General features: G+C 40.8%; 1 protein-coding gene across 3 annotated transcripts in view; it reads left to right on the top strand.

Annotated features, from left to right (window-relative positions):
- git2b (G protein-coupled receptor kinase interacting ArfGAP 2b) overlaps positions 1–15959 on the top strand; it is a 23263-nt gene extending 7304 nt beyond the window's left edge. The window contains exons 7-20 of one of the 3 annotated variants that reach the window (XM_008286478.1): positions 22–116; positions 226–271; positions 509–557; positions 673–745; positions 832–929; positions 1019–1130; positions 1647–1798; positions 1905–2057; positions 6113–6322; positions 6494–6583; positions 7187–7269; positions 8554–8709; positions 12841–12904; positions 13172–15959. In XM_008286478.1, the coding sequence (XP_008284700.1) occupies positions 22–116; positions 226–271; positions 509–557; positions 673–745; positions 832–929; positions 1019–1130; positions 1647–1798; positions 1905–2057; positions 6113–6322; positions 6494–6583; positions 7187–7269; positions 8554–8709; positions 12841–12904; positions 13172–13381 (1591 nt within the window). In that variant the 3' untranslated portion in view covers positions 13382–15959. Of the gene's footprint in view, positions 1–21; positions 117–225; positions 272–505; positions 558–672; positions 746–831; positions 930–1018; positions 1131–1646; positions 1799–1904; positions 2058–6112; positions 6323–6493; positions 6584–7186; positions 7270–8553; positions 8710–12840; positions 12905–13171 lie in introns of all 3 variants that reach the window. The other 2 variants (XM_008286476.1, XM_008286479.1) reach the window with 2 other exon arrangements.
- The last annotated feature ends 439 nt before the right edge of the window (positions 15960–16398 follow it).

Below are 16398 nucleotides of genomic sequence, written 5' to 3'. Positions count from 1 at the left end.
CTTTTATTCTTGATCTTACAGACAAGCTGGACATCAGGAGCTGGCAGAGAGACTAGTGGAGATCCAGTATGAGCTCACCGACCGGTTAACGTTTTACCTTTGTGGTAGAAGACCGGGTAAGCACAGCAGATGCATCAAGCCCAGATGCTGGCTGTCATTAGGCTGTTGATGTTTTGTATGTCCTCTCTGGTAATGAGTCTGTGTTATTCCCTTGTTGTGTTGCAGATCACAGAAACGGGCAACACTTCATCATTCCACAGATGGCCGACAGGTAATAGCTGTGCTCCCAGCTGTAGTCATTTTTGTACTTGGTTGCAAAAGTGGAGATCATGTATGGTTTGTAAAGCGTGGTAGACACTCACAGTATAAATCCTGTTTTTCTGTGCTGCATTGGACGGATAAGAAATAAGTAAGTATTTGTGTGAGTATTGGTTGCTTTTGCCATCGTCTTTCTTAGTGGTTTTTTTTCAGAAGGAATGACGTAATTTAAATATTTTGTCCAAAGCAGTCTGGATTTGTCCGAATTTGCAAAAGCCGCAAAGAAGAAGTTGCAGTCGGTAAGACGTTTTACATATGATGTGTTTCTAATGACTTCCAGAATCTAACTTCCTATTCACTCACTATTAAATTAGTTGAAAACCGAACCGCTCGTTCTGCTTTGTTTTGTTCTAGCTAAGTAACCATCAGTTTGAAGAACTTGCCATGGATGTTTATGACGAAGTTGACAGAAGAGAAACAGATGCAGGTGGAATTAAAAGAATTGTTTAAAAAGATAATTAAATAAAGTTTTTTATGCTTGTATGTATCTCACCTTATGGGTTTTTTTTCTAGTTTGGTTGGCCACTCAGAACCACAGCACACTCGTAACAGACACGACGGTTGTGCCTTTCTTGCCAGTCAATCCTGAGTACTCGTCTACGAGAAACCAGGCAAGTGCTAAGAAATGTGTGTGAATAGTGTATTTAACAATCCTGGTGTGTAATTTCCTTCATGTGTTTGGATATATGTGCTGCCACAGGGTCGTCAAAAACTGGCGAGGTTTAGTGCTCATGAATTCGCAACCCTGGTCATTGACATTCTAACGGATGCTAAACGAAGGCAGTGGGGGAATTCCTGTGACAGTCCGAAAGGTAGGAAATGCTCTTTTTTTTTTGTTTCTGTTTTTATTTTATTGGATCTTACATACCTTGCTAATTAGCTTTTCTTTTGGGGGGAGTTATATAATGTTTGTATTGCAGTAATTGTGCTCATTAGCATATACACAGAAGATAATTTAAAAAAGCAGAAAACAAGCAAAAGAGAAAAACTAAATTGGATGATGCAAATGAGAAGCAGAAAGTCTGTTTTGTTTTTTTATTCAAATGTGGACCATTTGGGAACAGTCATATGAATATATGAATGTGGATCATGTGTGAATTGGGGCTTATTAATTAGAAGTCTCTCGTAACGTACAGCGAACCAGCCTGTTTTCTTCCTTGTGCACGCTCAAGGAAAATTGCAAGGGGTGATAAAGAAGAGCGAGTGCTGATTTTTGGATTTAGTAAATGAAAAGGAAATGTGGTCCTTAGCCGTCTGATTTACACAGCTGCCTGTAGCCAGCCCTCATGTTTGATCTCTAATCCTTTGATCTCGTGCTCTGCCTTCAGAGAATGTAGAGCTGATCCTTCAGGGAATAGGCAGTCGCCATAACAGCGAGAGCCAGGACAATGACCAGCCAGATTACGACAGTGTGGCATCGGATGAAGACCCGGTGCAGGAGGCCACATGTGGGGACAGCTGCAATGATGGAAGGACCAAGGTTAATGTCCTTAGGAACCTGCTGTTACATTTGAATACAACATCCTGCTTTACTTTTCACACCGATCGTGGAATTCCTATCAAATGTATGTATGTTTTTGCTGCAGAGCTCGGAGTCTTCTGACCTGTCTGATGGACCAATCACGGTTCAGGAGTTTATGGAGGTGAAGAGCGCCCTCACTGCATCAGAAGCCAAAATACAACAACTCCTCAAAGTCAACTGTCACCTCAGTGAAGAGCTGCGGATGATGCAGAGCAAGGTTAGTTAAATCACATGCAGCCAATATGGCAAATGTGGATTTTACTGCAAACTGTTTGTGATATTGTGCGCTGTACTCCACATTTGATTTCTGAATTTGATGGTCGTACCCATTAATATTTCAAGATGCATTAATGACGGGTCACTTCACACTTGATGTATCCTCTGGTTCATAATGTTTATTGTTCTTAGTCTGCAGCATTAGTATTATAAACAGTATGTTTTCTTGTGGCGTCACTAAATAATACCTATTTTTTTGCCCCCTTGCTGTGTATTGTACTGTCTGGATGAAAGGTATTTAACAGTGGGCAGAGCCTCCTTTGACTTGAAAACACTGTTTTAAAATGTCAAGGGTTGTAACAGTACTTGTATTCGGTACATTATTCAAATTATTAGTCAAGAAAATTATAGAAATACTTTTATTAGACCCTTTGAAAGGCTTGCTTTCTTGTCCACAGATAATAATCTGATTTCACCCACTTTAGTGATTCAGTAATTTATGTTTAAGTCGTGTGTGTTAGAATGTGTCAGACATTTGTGCTAGGGCTGTAATCACCTAAACAAACTCCTGGCTGCTGAAACTGTTCCTACTCTTAAATCATCTGGTTGTTCATGGGGACATATAAATCTGCACACTCTCGCTACATGAACTGAATCGTCCACAGTATGCTGAGTGCACTCTACGTGCTCGCTTTATTAGCCTAAATGAATTAATGATTAAAATAAGATGCTAGTGTTTGCTGCATATTAAATGACTTTGTCCTAGTTATTTATTATTGAATTGATACCACATAGGGACTGCAGGGTCTCTCGGTGGTTAGCACCGTCGCCTCGCAGCAAGAAGGTCGCTGGTTCGCGTCCCGGTGAGGACACCCGGGATCTTTCTGTGTGGAGTTTGCATGTTCTCCCCGTGCAGCATGGGTTCTCTCTGGGTTCTCCAGCTTCCTCCCACACGGTCCAAAAACATGTTGAGGTTAATTGGTGATTCTAAATTGTCCGTAGGTGTGAATGTGAGTGTGCTTGGTTGTCTGTCTCTAAGTGTAGCCCTGTGATAGACTGGTGACCTGTCCAGGGTGTCCCCTACCTTCAAGCTGAGTCAGCTGGGATAGACTCCAGCCCCCTGTGACCCCAGTGAGGATTAAAGGATGTATAGATGATGGATGGATGGATGATACTACATATTTGACTTGCCCATATTTCTATGATTTTCGAAACTACTGAGGAATATGCAGATGACTTCCTAGTTTTTGATGATATGCCGTGTTGGTTGTTGAGCTGTGACATGCAAACTACTTTTTGCAAAGTTTACACTCAACTATTGGGCCATTCCTTTTAACACAATGCAGCCTCGCTCACGACTTCTTTGTGATGGTGTTAGTAAGTTTGGAGACGACTCTGAATAAATGTTTAGCAAATGATTTTCTCCTTATCACTTCATAGATGAGAATGTGGTTGAATGACAGCATATTGACCCAGTATGAATCAATGAAAATACCTAGCAAACCATATCTTCTCCTTTGCTTGCTCCCTCCTCGTGAACTCAGAAAATAGCTGCAATGTTTCCGGATGGGCTGAAATTCCTGTGGCAATCATTAACAGGCACCAAACCTCTTCTGCTATGCAGTTCACCGAAAAGGCAAAACAGGATTTAATGTTATAGTTATTTGTGATGTAAACCAGAGAGAAAATTCATGTCGAATCCCGAGTCAGATGTCAAAAGAACTACACACCCAAACCACAAATGGTTACCACTAAGGAGGACATTATGATCCGTCCTCGTAAATCTGCAGAATCGTCAGTTATAAACCTCTTAAATGTAGCAGTGATTAGTGTCTGGGTGTGGCTGAATCGCTTGAGTTATGAACTGAAGGGTTTATCATAACAGAAATGTCATTGAATTGGATTCCTATCACTTGGAGAAGGCATGGACCAAATGTTGGCAATGCACAACAACTCATAACCGTTTTATCTGGAATTTGAATACAGGCATGCTGCTTCATTCCGCTCCTTGTGGCCTAGTATTTTTTAAAAGGTCTTCAATAGCCCCGGGAGGTATTTAGACAAGCATGTTTTACAGTTTCACTCGCTGAAGTTTTGAGGAAATCCTCCTTCATTAATATTTGCCTAAAGCCCAATGCAGCTGCGACACTCGACTCAACAGCAGTGACTGTTTCTGGAAACATAATCGTGGTTATTCAGGAAAATACACAGACGCTGTTGTGCACAGTTTTCATGACTTTCAGCAGTTTCTTTAGTTGAACATAATTCCTACTTGAGGTTCTTTTGACATCAATACAGAGCATTTTCACTCAGTGTCCTTTTGTGGCATAATTAAAGGTATTTCAGGCTAATCCCTCCTATAGTGCCTTAGACTAAGTATATACAGTATAATTCCTCCTGGAATAGGAAGAATTATTTGTCCATTGACCTGTTCTTACTTGCCTTTACTGGATACATGTGCACCTAATAATGTGTGGCAACTGAGGGATAGACCACACGTTTAAAAAGCTGTATATTGTGTATACAAATAAAAGACAAGAACGTTTGTGACCTACCCACTATTCCATTCAATACCTCAGAGTTTCCGACAGCTCTCAGTCTCTTTCTCTCTCCAGTCAGCTGGGAGTTAACACAATATACTGTCTCCTCCTGCTGGTTCATTTGTACTTGTACTACTTTTGTCTCATCAAAATTAATTTGGTGGCGCAGTGGAACCAGCAGAGATGGCAAAAGTCCTCACATTCTTAAGTAGAAGTAGAGATACTTGTGTGAAAATAGTATCTGGTAAAAGTAGAAGTACTGATTCAACCCCTTTACTCAAGTAGAAGTTTTAAAAAAAGTACAGGTTCAGAAATTTACTTAAGTACAAAAGTAAAACTGAATTTTTAGCTTTGATGATACATGATCTGCAAAACTCTGCAAAACGCAAAAAATTAAGCACACAAAATAGGATTGTTTTCATCCTTTAAGAAGTTGCACAGTGCTACTACAGAGAAACACATCACTGGACAGTTTTCCATTTCAGCAACATTATGAACATTAAACATTATAATCAACATGGGAACACTCATCTCTTCAAGACTGCCAACATCTTCTATTGAGCCTCAGTAGAAGCTGGTTCTCTGAATGAAGACGGGCCCTTCTGGGTCTGAAAATCAGTCCTGTGGTGCTTAAAAAGTATCTTGCATGCAGCTGAGGCAGGCAGGGGTGTGCTGAGCTTCAGGGACAAATTGCACACTGCTGGGAAAGATAAAGACGTTTGTTGTTACGTCTTTTACGTCATGTCGTCATCCGCGGAGATTGAAACAAGTAACGAGCCAGTTTTGAGAATGTAAGGAGTAGAAAGTCCAGATACTTGTGTTCAAATGTAGGAAGTAGAAGCAAAAAGTCGTCAGAAAAATTAATACTCAAGTAAAGTACAGATACCTGCAAAATCTACTTCAGTACAGTAATGAAGTATTTGTACTTTGTTACTTCCCACCTCTGGGAACCATTGAGCCTGTTCCAAGCGTACAGGTTCCTGTTAATCATCTTTATTTCCAGGCGCATTATCTACAGCAAAGGACCAAATTGCAGACAATACAGCTTTAGTGTTCGTCTGGTTGCACTACTCTGTCTGTCCCCTTGATGCTTCTTCTATTACAAGCATCAGATTCCCAAAGCATTTTGACTATTACACTCTACACTGTTTCTCAAATATTCCCTATGAATCGCTGTAAGGCATGTTTCTAACTGCTCTTTCAGTTCCTAAGCTCTGTTTTTGTAAATAAGGGCAGCCACTTTTGTGACAGTTTCTCAGGAGGTCGTACTTCAAGTTTTGGTATCAACACACAGTGTCAGCATTTCATTTGTCAATGAAGCAAAACTTTGTTGTGAGAAAAACCTTGAAGGGAGACCAAAAACAAAGCTGAGATAAAGCTGAACTCAACCTAGAGGAGGTGCTTTTCACCTGAAGGCTCAGCTGCGTTCTACTCTATTATTGATGTCTGGCCGAGCTGTTGTGAGGAGATCAGCCCTCAGCTGGAGTTGAACTGAAACATGTTTTGTTTTCCACAGCTGAACTCCCTGCAGACTGAAAACACAACACTGCGATGGCAAGCCCCCAGCGGACAGCAACACCCCCAGGGGCCCTTTGGTCGACACCCGCCCCGCGGAGGTCGCGCCATGTCCATGTATGAGACGGGCTCCACTCCCAGGCAGTACCCCCACCGGGTGGAAACGGCTCGGCATGACGATGGGGTCGTTTTACAACCCTTCCCGACTAACGTAAGCACAGAAGCACCAATGTTGCTGTTCTCGATTGTCCCAGATGGTGATGCCTGGCTTGGGGCTGGTGTTGGTTTTTCATTCATTCATTCATTCATTCATTCATTCATTCATTCAATCATTCATTGCATCTCAATAGAGTATGCTCAACTTGGTTTGACCCCTTTCTAGATTGGTAGGGGTCCTTTGGGGACGGCTGCTTCCTCCCTCCCTACCTTCCCCTCTTCCCTGTCCTGGTCGTGGGACGAGAGATCTCGAAGGGTTAAGTACTGAAATCCCCTCGGCTGAGAGGCAGCCCCAGGGGGCGGTGAAAACTGTCCTTCTGCTTGACCCCACAGTGTTCTCTCTCCTGACCTGTGTCTTTAAACTGCTTCGTATCGGTGTCGCCTGCCTGCATGCATGCACCGCAGTGCCTCAGTTTTGAAAACAACCTCAGCTTCTTTCAAGTAAACATCAGAGATTATGCTGAAATGTTGTACTAAAGGAGCGCGTTTGAATGATGAGACAGCCGAGTCCAATATCTATGACAGATAGATAAAGCGATGCTTCACAATGTGCTTATTAGTGACAGCCACTAGTAAGAGAACTGGCCTCGGCTGGCATCAGGACTTCTTCGCATCTACTAATCGCATCCGCTGCAGTACGACTGCGCTACACCACAATGACCTGATTGTGTATTTCCTGTCTTTTTCTCCTCATCTGCTTTAAAATGAGATGTCTGATAGTGTGGTCGTAGCTTTGATTTCAGAAATGCATGACTCTAATGCGTATTTGCATACCGTTGCTGTGACAATACGTTTGTGCTCATCATGCACAGTGTGTACAAAGTATTTGAATGATGGTTGTCCACTGATGTCCCTATAGGGCTGCAGCCTGGAGGGACAGAGCACCATGCTGGAGAATGACTACGACACCACACCTAACCACTCTGAACTGGAGGACACTGGGTAAGAACTTGTTTTGTTAAGTCCATACCCTTTTGTGCAAAACTGACAGAACTTTAACTTACAACATTGTTGCAAATAGAAGAAGCATAAACCTGTGAAGAAAGTTAAATAAAATGGAGAAAGTTTCCTGTTTCTGGTGTGAATGATGGTGTTATTGTAGGTCACATGACGAGAGAAGAGGAAGTCGGACTAATTTTAGTTTTGACAGGTGTTTAGAAAAAGTCCTTGATTGGTCCAGTCTGCCTGCTCGAAGATAATAAAACGTGGCCTTGAAAAGGATTTGGACATGTAAGCCACCCTTACAAGAAAGAAAGCACAGACACACAATGCCAAGTAAAATTTGCCAGATGTCAGACAGAACGTTTTCCTGTTGATCTTACTTCTCCTCGGTTCTGTCACACAGCTGGACAAGCATCGGACTTTTTAAACCAAGAAATGGTTGTTAAATGTCATGAAAACAGACTAATAAATCGACTTGGTTGTCGAGACCAGGGTGAAAGAAAAATACTGAATAAAAAGACATTTATTGGGTTTTAAATATTGAAACAGGGCTGCAAGGTGGCTCGGTAGTTAGCACCGTTGCCTCACAACTAGAAGGTCGCCGGTTTGCGTCCCAGTGAGGACACCCGGGATCTTTCTGTGTGGAGTCTGCATGTTCTCCCCGTGCAGCGTGGGTTCTCTCCAGGTTCTCCAGCTTCCTCCCACAGTCCAAAAACATGCTGAGGTTAATTGGTGGTTCTAAATTGTCCGTAGGTGTGAATGTGAGTGTGCTTGGTTGTCTGTCTCTAAGTGTAGCCCTGTGATAGACTGGTGACCTGTCCATCTGGGATAGACTCCAGCCCCCCACAACCTTAGTGAGGATAAAGCGGTGTATAGATAATGGATGAACGAATATTGAAACAACATTTACACATTTCAGCATGAAAATAAAATGATTTGCACATACAACTGTGGCTTCACTGAAGATCATAGATGCAGCGTTTGAGTATTTAATTTGCCTTTAGTTTATAGAACTGCTCCACTGTGTCTAGTCCTGGAATAAACTAGTTTAACAACTGCCGCAGCCTGCAAAGCTTCACTTCTTCCAAACTGGAGCATCAACCAGCCATTTTTCTTGTTTATTTTTTCCTCCATGGGCTGCCATAGGTGGCTTTAGGTCTGGAGTGTTTTTTCTGGGCAGGTGTCATACTGGATCAATATCCAGTTGAAAGATCCACAGCTGTTACTTGAATCACTTTTGGTTGAATGCTTTGCCTACAGTTTTTTTTTCCTTTGTGTTTGTAGAAGCCCTCTTCCAGCCTCTGAAGCTGTGGAACCAGAGGAGGAGGGCGAACAAGACGCTACTCTGCCTTGCACAGAGGATGTCATCTGTAAGACGGAGCAGATCACTAAGAACATACAGGAGCTTCTGAGAGCTGCCCAGGAGACCAAACATGAAAGGTATATAATGTCAAATTAGTCAGATTATTTTTCAAAAACATGAAATATTTGAGTAAATGTAAGCTCTTCTTGTTATCTGACCTGCTATCAACCTCTGTCAGGCCACATATTTCAACAGTGGCTGTGCTTCTGTCACTCTGCATGGCCTTTTAAAGAGCACAAGCGACTCGGTGGCTTCTAGGTCAGTGGTTTTCAATAGTCGTTGTCAGGGCCCTGGATACAGCAGGCTCTCATATTTTCCAGCAAACTCATGGCTGATTTACACCTGAGCTGCAGCGTGAACGCACTTAATCATAATACAGAAAACCAGCAGCACTCCAGGCCAGGATTCACCGATTTTTGAGCCTCGCAGCCTGGTTTCTGTCCTCGTGTCCTAGAAACCGTGTGTCTGCTGGGGGTAGGTCTAGTGTCTGTTAATGCAGCTGACAGGAAATAAACACCACATGATGACATTTTCCCCCGTGGCCTGCCAAATCCACAGTGAGTTAGTGGTTTCATGTATTCATTTGTGTTATTAATCCCCTGGCTTTTTATGGTTACACATTACAGCTTGATTTCTGTTTGCTTTTATAATGGTGTGAGATATGTCTTACTTTTTCTTCACCATAAATATTTATTTATCAGTGTCTACCACCTACTTCCACCCCTAGTTGGGCTTCGTCTTTTCTATTACTATTTATAAACACGGTAAACACACGTTACTCAGCTGTACCTCACAGTACAGGATTTTTACAAACTTTATATATGAAGAGATTAAAGGTAGCAACTATAGGAAAAACATGACCAAGACACAAAAAGTAGGGTTGAGTTAGATAACGTTTAATTGTAGTCTCGTACTGAATACAAATTACTTGGCAGTTTTTGTAATTTTATAATCCACTAATTACAAAATTTTTATTCATTCGACACTAGCACCTTGTACTAAAAATGGATGCAGCCACAAAGGTTTGAGTTACACAATTATTATTTTTTTCTCTTTCTAAAATTTAATTTTCAATGCATGTTTAGCATTTACAGCTGGTTAAATCAAATTACTCTGATAAAAACACTACCGGCACAAACCACAGGTTTACTGTGTGTATTCTGTGGGATGCTGTTTCTTTAGTTTTGTTGCTGCTGTTTCAATGAGTTTATCACAGGAAGTTACTCGTCTCAGGTCGGCAGTCTACGTATGTAATACTGACCTTTCTAATATTTTTATTGCTGATGGATTTATGGATAATGGATTTTTTATTAGTTTTTATTTACATTAATAACTGAAGGTAAATATTTTTAGTCTTTTAAAATATGCTACTTACAAGAACAATGTCTTCCAGTCAAGCAAATGATCCTTGATAACATAGCGACAATCCATCCATCCATTATCTGTGCACCGCTTAATCCTCACTGGGGTCGTGGGGGGCTGGAGTCTATTCCAGCTGACTCAGGGTGAAGGCAGGGGACACCCTGGACAGTTCAACAGTCTATTACAGGGCCACACTTAGAGACAGACAACCAAGTACACTCATATTCACACTTACGGACAATTTAGAATCACCAGTTAAGCGCAACATGTTTTTGGACTGTGTGGGAGGAAGCTGGAGAACCCGGAGAGAACCCACGCTGCACAGGGAGAACATGGAGACTCCATGTAGAAAGATCCCGGGTGTCCTCACCGGGACACGAACCGGCGACCTTCTTCTTGCTTCGAGGCGACGGTGCTAACCACCGCAGCCGTAACTGCAATCTAGTTGTACATGTTTAATGTAAACTGGGATGTCTACAGTTAGTTATTTGTAATGTGATTACATCATCCCAATGAAATGTAATCCATTATTACTCAACCCTGCTGGAAAGGTTGATATGAATAATATTGTATCAATCACATGCTGTGAACTATAGTAAAACTGTAGTAATATAACACTTTTCATAAAGGGCTTTATAACTGAAATAAAATCTAAAAAAAAAAAAAAAAAATCAAAAGAGCAGTAAAAACCTAAAAACATTACAGCAGGAGACATACCCTAGAAAATACAGCAAACAGAGGCGTTACAAGTATAAAGCAATAGTGTACCTACTACCTAAACACAACAACACTTACAGGTGTTTATGTGTGACTTAAAACTCCTCAGAGACTTTGCTGATGTAACTCCTAGAAGGAGACTCTGGGACCCAAGATGGCAAACGTACAATCCCCTCGTGTTCTCAGCCTTGAGCTCAGTACCACCAGCAAGTCTCTCTTAAAGAACATGAGGCGCCTTACAGGGATATAAGGTCCTAGTAGCTCACTACATTAGATTGTTTTGAGATATATTGGCTTTACGCATGCTTTCACAGCTTAATTATTGGCCTGTGGGGTGGGATGAAGCTGCTTTCAGGTTTGACGCTGATGATTTTTTTTTTTTCCTTTTTGTCCAATGTCACAGTAATAAAAGCCATTTATTTCATGCCGTCGATTCACCTCCTGTTATTTCACAGAAGCTGATTAATTCACAGTTTCTCTGGAATGTTGCGCCCCTACCATTCGTGTGTTTACTTTACATAATCAAGGAAATATGAAAGGTATGCAGCGTGTCAGACATGGCTAATCTAAAGCTCCCATCAGATGTATAATCGACCAGTCAAGGCATGCTGGGTGGTACAGCTCCACATCATCAACAAAAGGCCTTGAATATGAGGTGCTTTACTGAAAAAACGTGTGAAGGACACTGAACAGGGAAGAAGAAATTATGATTTGAAGTAAATGTTCAGTACATTATAGACGTTAAAGCTGTCAAACTGCCAGCAGCATTGAAAGGCAGGGATAGGGTTAGGTTGTCCTTTAACAAAGTCCCCAAAATGGAGTAAATTTTCAGCCCCACAAATCTTAAAAATCAAAGAATCGTTGGGTTTTCACTTTTCCGAAGGTTCTTGAACTGATCATCTGTAACACGTTCCATCAGAAAACGTAACCACATCTCCAAAAACTTCCTTTAATTAACTAATTTTTGTGTAAAACTAACAATACTGTGGTCCTCTGAGCAACCAATGAGCCGTTAGTACCTTTTGCTGTGACCAACTGGTACGTTACAAAAACTGAGACTTCTCAGCTGAGCTGGTCTGAACTGCAGGAAGGACACAAGTATGGAAACAAATTAAAAGAGTTTGTAGTAAATTATCTATAGGATGTAGAGTAATCATTATTTCAGGTATTTGTAGCAGCTATTGGTCAGCTCTTGGAACTTCCATGTTGATTGTATGTCAATAAATAATCAAAGAAATGTGACTTTTTTTCAGATTTATGTCATTTTAACTGTTCTACAGCAGCGGCCTTCAACCGTTTTGGCACCACGGACCGGTTTTAAGCAAGGAATTTTCTACCGACTGGTCACTGTGCACATAACAAAAAAATAATCCTTTTTTTCTGTTAAGTTTCATAATAAAATAAAATTACTTTTTTATTGCTTAATATGTTTTTACTTCTTCTTCTGTCTCAGTATCGAGTCTCGCCCACTTTCCAAAGCAGCTCTCCTGAGACATTAGTTTTTGTTTCGTTTAACAGCCAGGCATGAAAACTGACGGGAAACAAGCACAAATGGAAGTGACGGGAAGACGAGCTAGTCATTCCTCAAAATAAAACACCCTGCAGACTCCGCTGGAAATAAAAATAAACCAATAAAACGTTTTAATTCTTTTTGTGCGGCTCGGTGCCAAATGAGCCCGGTGGTTGGGGGTCGCTCATTTCTAGGATGTAACCATTATTTCCAGTATTTATAACAGCTGTTGGTCAACACTTGGAACCTCCATGTTGATTGTATGTCAGTAAATAATCAAAGAACTTTCCAGATTTATGTCATTTGAGCTGTTATCGAGCACAAAAGCCATCTTTTAGTCGTCTCGGCTTCCAGTTATGGATGTTGTGTTTTCATAGAGGTGAAGGATTTTTATGCTGCAGTGAGAAATGAGCCTACAGTGTGGGGGGGGATTAAAAAATGTGACTGGAACAATCCACACCCAGAAACTGCTAGGGTCCAGAGAGCCACTGGTATTTATTGATGATTCAAGGAACAATAATCTGGTTGCTCCTGTTGAGCTTGATTGTGAGGAAGGTCTGACTGCAGTTCTCAGTTTGTTCCTGAGGTTGATCCAGCCGTGTGTTTCCTCCTCCCACAGCTTCTTGCCGTGCTCCGAGAAGATCTGCATGGCTGTGACGGAGATGGCCGCCCTGTTCCCTAAGGTAGGAACCCTCCCAGCTTGGTCCCTTGAGTAATTTGTTGTTTGAAAACAGCCAGAGGGAATCCAGAATGACTTTTCTAGATGGGTAGGCCGCGCTCATTGCATTACTTGGCTTCATGCGTACCGTTGATAAGATTACTTTGTTTTATGTTCCGTCACAGACACATCCAGCGCTCATGTGCCTACTGACCACAACCAGTGTTTATTTATGGACGCTGTCACCTCCCCTCCCTGATCAAATCTTCCTCCTTCTCTCCCCCCCCTACAGAGGCCGTCCTCGGAGACGGTGCGAGGGTCTCTGTGTCTGCTGACTTCCAGCGCCAGCCGGCTCCACGGGGAGTGCCAGAAGGCCGCAGAGCACAACCCCTGCCCGTCGGACATCCAGCTGGTCACTCAGCAGGTCATCCAGTGCGCCTATGACATTGCCAAAGCTGCCAAGCAACTCGTTACTGTGACAACCAAAGAAAACAACAACTAACTAACTAAAACAAAACAAAACCCCAAAGACATTTCCGACGCACTCGGCATACAGTTTATCAGTTAGGTTGCTACTTCTTCATCCTAATCAGTGTTTGTTTTTTGTTTTTTTCCCATTTTTCTCCAATATTAACCACTCTAAGTGTTCACATACATTCCTTGAGGTGAGAGGAAAAAAACAAAATTATGGATTAATCAAAAGCTGTAGCGCAACACAGTCGTACACGTGTACACAACACAGAAAAGCTGCCACTCGAGTTCCAACAGTGCAATGTCGCATGTGTGTGTGTAAAACAATTAGAACCACTAGCAGCCGCAGAGCTTCTTACGTTCTACCTGTAGTAGAGTAGTGGACAGCAGAGGTTTGTAGTTTTCCTCCTTGAGGTCTGGTCTCCTGCCTGTCATGAGATCACCAAGACATCAAGGATCAGAAACAGGTAAACCTCCAGGTAACACTGGTTCGCCGATTTAAATGTTTTTTTTTTTTCTTGACAGTATTTTAACCTTGATGCCGCTCGCTTAAAAGTTCAAATGTTTGTTTCGTCAGCAAACTGTGATTCAAAAAAAAACTGCTTCTTGTAGGTTCAGCAGCACCACCGGCGTGCAAATCTGTCCCTCCATCCAGCAAATCCAGCAGGTGATCCTGACATTTCAGTCCCTCCGCTCTGGTTCAAGATGTGTTTATAAGTAAAGTATCAGTAGTTTTTGGAGTTCTAATGTTACAGCCATACTTATGATGTTGTGTGTGTGTGTGTGTGTGTGTGTGCGCGGGTGTGTGAGTGAGTGGGTAAAGGTTTCCCCACAAACGTGGCCTGGACGGGCCTGTGTAAAATCCATTTTGAATCAATTTTAATAGCATTATGCAAATATGTAAGATGTATGTATCCATGTAATTCTTTATCAGAATAACCCAAATGCTATTCTATTTATAAACCGTATGTCATACCTCTAAGAAAATATCAATGTTTATTTTCATAAGCTTTCGTTCGACATGATGCTCCTCACAGGCTAACGTTTGTTCTGAGGTTTTGGGACGTCTCAGCCGGCGGTTAGCTCTAGGCTACTTGTGATCTCCTGTTTATTCGGTGTGGTGCCGTAACTCCAGTGTGTTTTTAGATGCTTCCTGTGGTCCGACACGTACCGCTGTGGTTTACAGCCCATGATAACGTAACTGTGCCCTCGGAGTTCCCGACGTAGAACACAAAGTCTAATGTGACGCTCGTTGTTGTGAGCCAAATGGGTTTGAACCAGGGCTGGAAAGAGGACTAGAATACGGCGCACACACAGCTGCAGGTAGAACAATCTGGTTACAGCTGAATGGTTTTGAAAAGCCGACAAATTCAGTATGAATATGTGACCTCTAACTTGAGTCTTTCTGGTTCAGTGGCAATATATTCCCTAAGAAAGCTTTCTTTAAGTCAAGTCACCTTTATTGATTATAGCTCATTTATAACAGAGGTTGGCCCAAAGTGTTTCCCATTTAAGACGAAGAATTTAACTACACATCTGAAAAGTATGAATTAAAATAATCTGTTTATTTTAATCACAACAAGTCATCATGTGAATCCCCACAAAGTCAATACAACAGAGAGAAACCCTGTAATTCTCAGGGCTGACTAACACTTATAAGTATTAGGATGTCACTAAATCATCTTCACACGTTATTACACCTTTAATCTCTTCTGCTAAAGTCATAAAATAATGACACAAAGATTAAACCGTATCTCAAGATTCACGTTTCTTGCAGGAACCTTCACTTGGATCTCAGTTGCCAAAGAGATCATTTTGTTAATTTCATTTTCTGTATTTATAACTACTTTGTGTGATGGTCTGGTGAGAGGGATGCCTTGTAATGAGCCACTAACTACCTTCATTCACTATGATCCTATTGAGATCAATGTTATTGTTTGAATTGACTTGAAATCCAAAGTCAAGACAACTTTTGCTAAACTATGTGATAAATGTTAAAACATAAAATAAAATAAATGAACCGCCTTTGAAAACTTACTAAAGTGAACTTTTTTGAGACGCTTTCATTTGGCGTCATTACCAAGGAGCCTGCTCAGATGATTTTGTGAATTTATTTTTCTGTTTACATACATTTAATTTTATTTTTTTACTTTTCTGAATTCTGTTTTGTACACTCCTCTGGTGGGAGTGATTCAGACCCACATTACTTTCACTTTGCTTTATTAAGCATGATTTAATTAGCTCCATACATTTTGTTAATCTGCATGGTAGTTTTAAATACACCTATAGTGCATTATACATTTGTATTTTATTTTATGTTTTAAATTAAGTCATAACAGATTTTTATTTTAATTTAGTGGCTTTTTGCAGGAAACGTGAATTTGGAGCTCATTTTTCAGTGGGTTTGCTAAATTCTCAAGTAGTTCATCTTGTTAATTTATTGTTCTATATATATTTTTTTTATTTCTACCCCAAATATCTTTTACATTTTTAGTCTGTTGTATGTGGTTGGTGTGGTGACAGTGATGCATGTTGACTTGTGAGAGCTACTTACATTTATTCTAGTGATAAGGTAATTTATTTTTTAATTCTAATTAATTTAACTACAAAAATTTAAATAATAATAATAATAAGAATAATTACGTGTGGGCCATTATACAGCTTTTATCTTCCTGACACACCAATTAAAAAATAAAAATTAAAAAAAAATTAAAAATTAAAAAGCTGCTAATTTGGTTAAATTAATTCCAACATAAATGTCCTGATTTGTCCATGGGACTATTAAATATATTATTACAGATACAGTACAAAGCCATTTAATTAACCTACAATACCACATTATTCTAACATTATAGATTCTTTTTTTAAAACCTTTTTAAGGATAATAAAAGTGCTCGTATTCAGTCACTAACCAGCCTGGTGTCAAACCTGACTTTTACTTTCCTGTAACTCGGAGCCTCTGTGGTTGACAACAATCCCTGCCTTAGCTCTAATAAAGTATAACTCGTACCTCCACCTGCTCGGCGTCTCGTTTTGCTTTCGACATGC

The sequence above is a fragment of the Stegastes partitus genome, unplaced genomic scaffold, assembly GCF_000690725.1.
Source record: "Stegastes partitus isolate 25-593 unplaced genomic scaffold, Stegastes_partitus-1.0.2 Scaffold456, whole genome shotgun sequence".
In the NCBI taxonomy this organism is placed as follows: domain Eukaryota; kingdom Metazoa; phylum Chordata; class Actinopteri; family Pomacentridae; genus Stegastes; species Stegastes partitus.
This window is presented reverse-complemented; position numbering and strand designations above follow the sequence as displayed.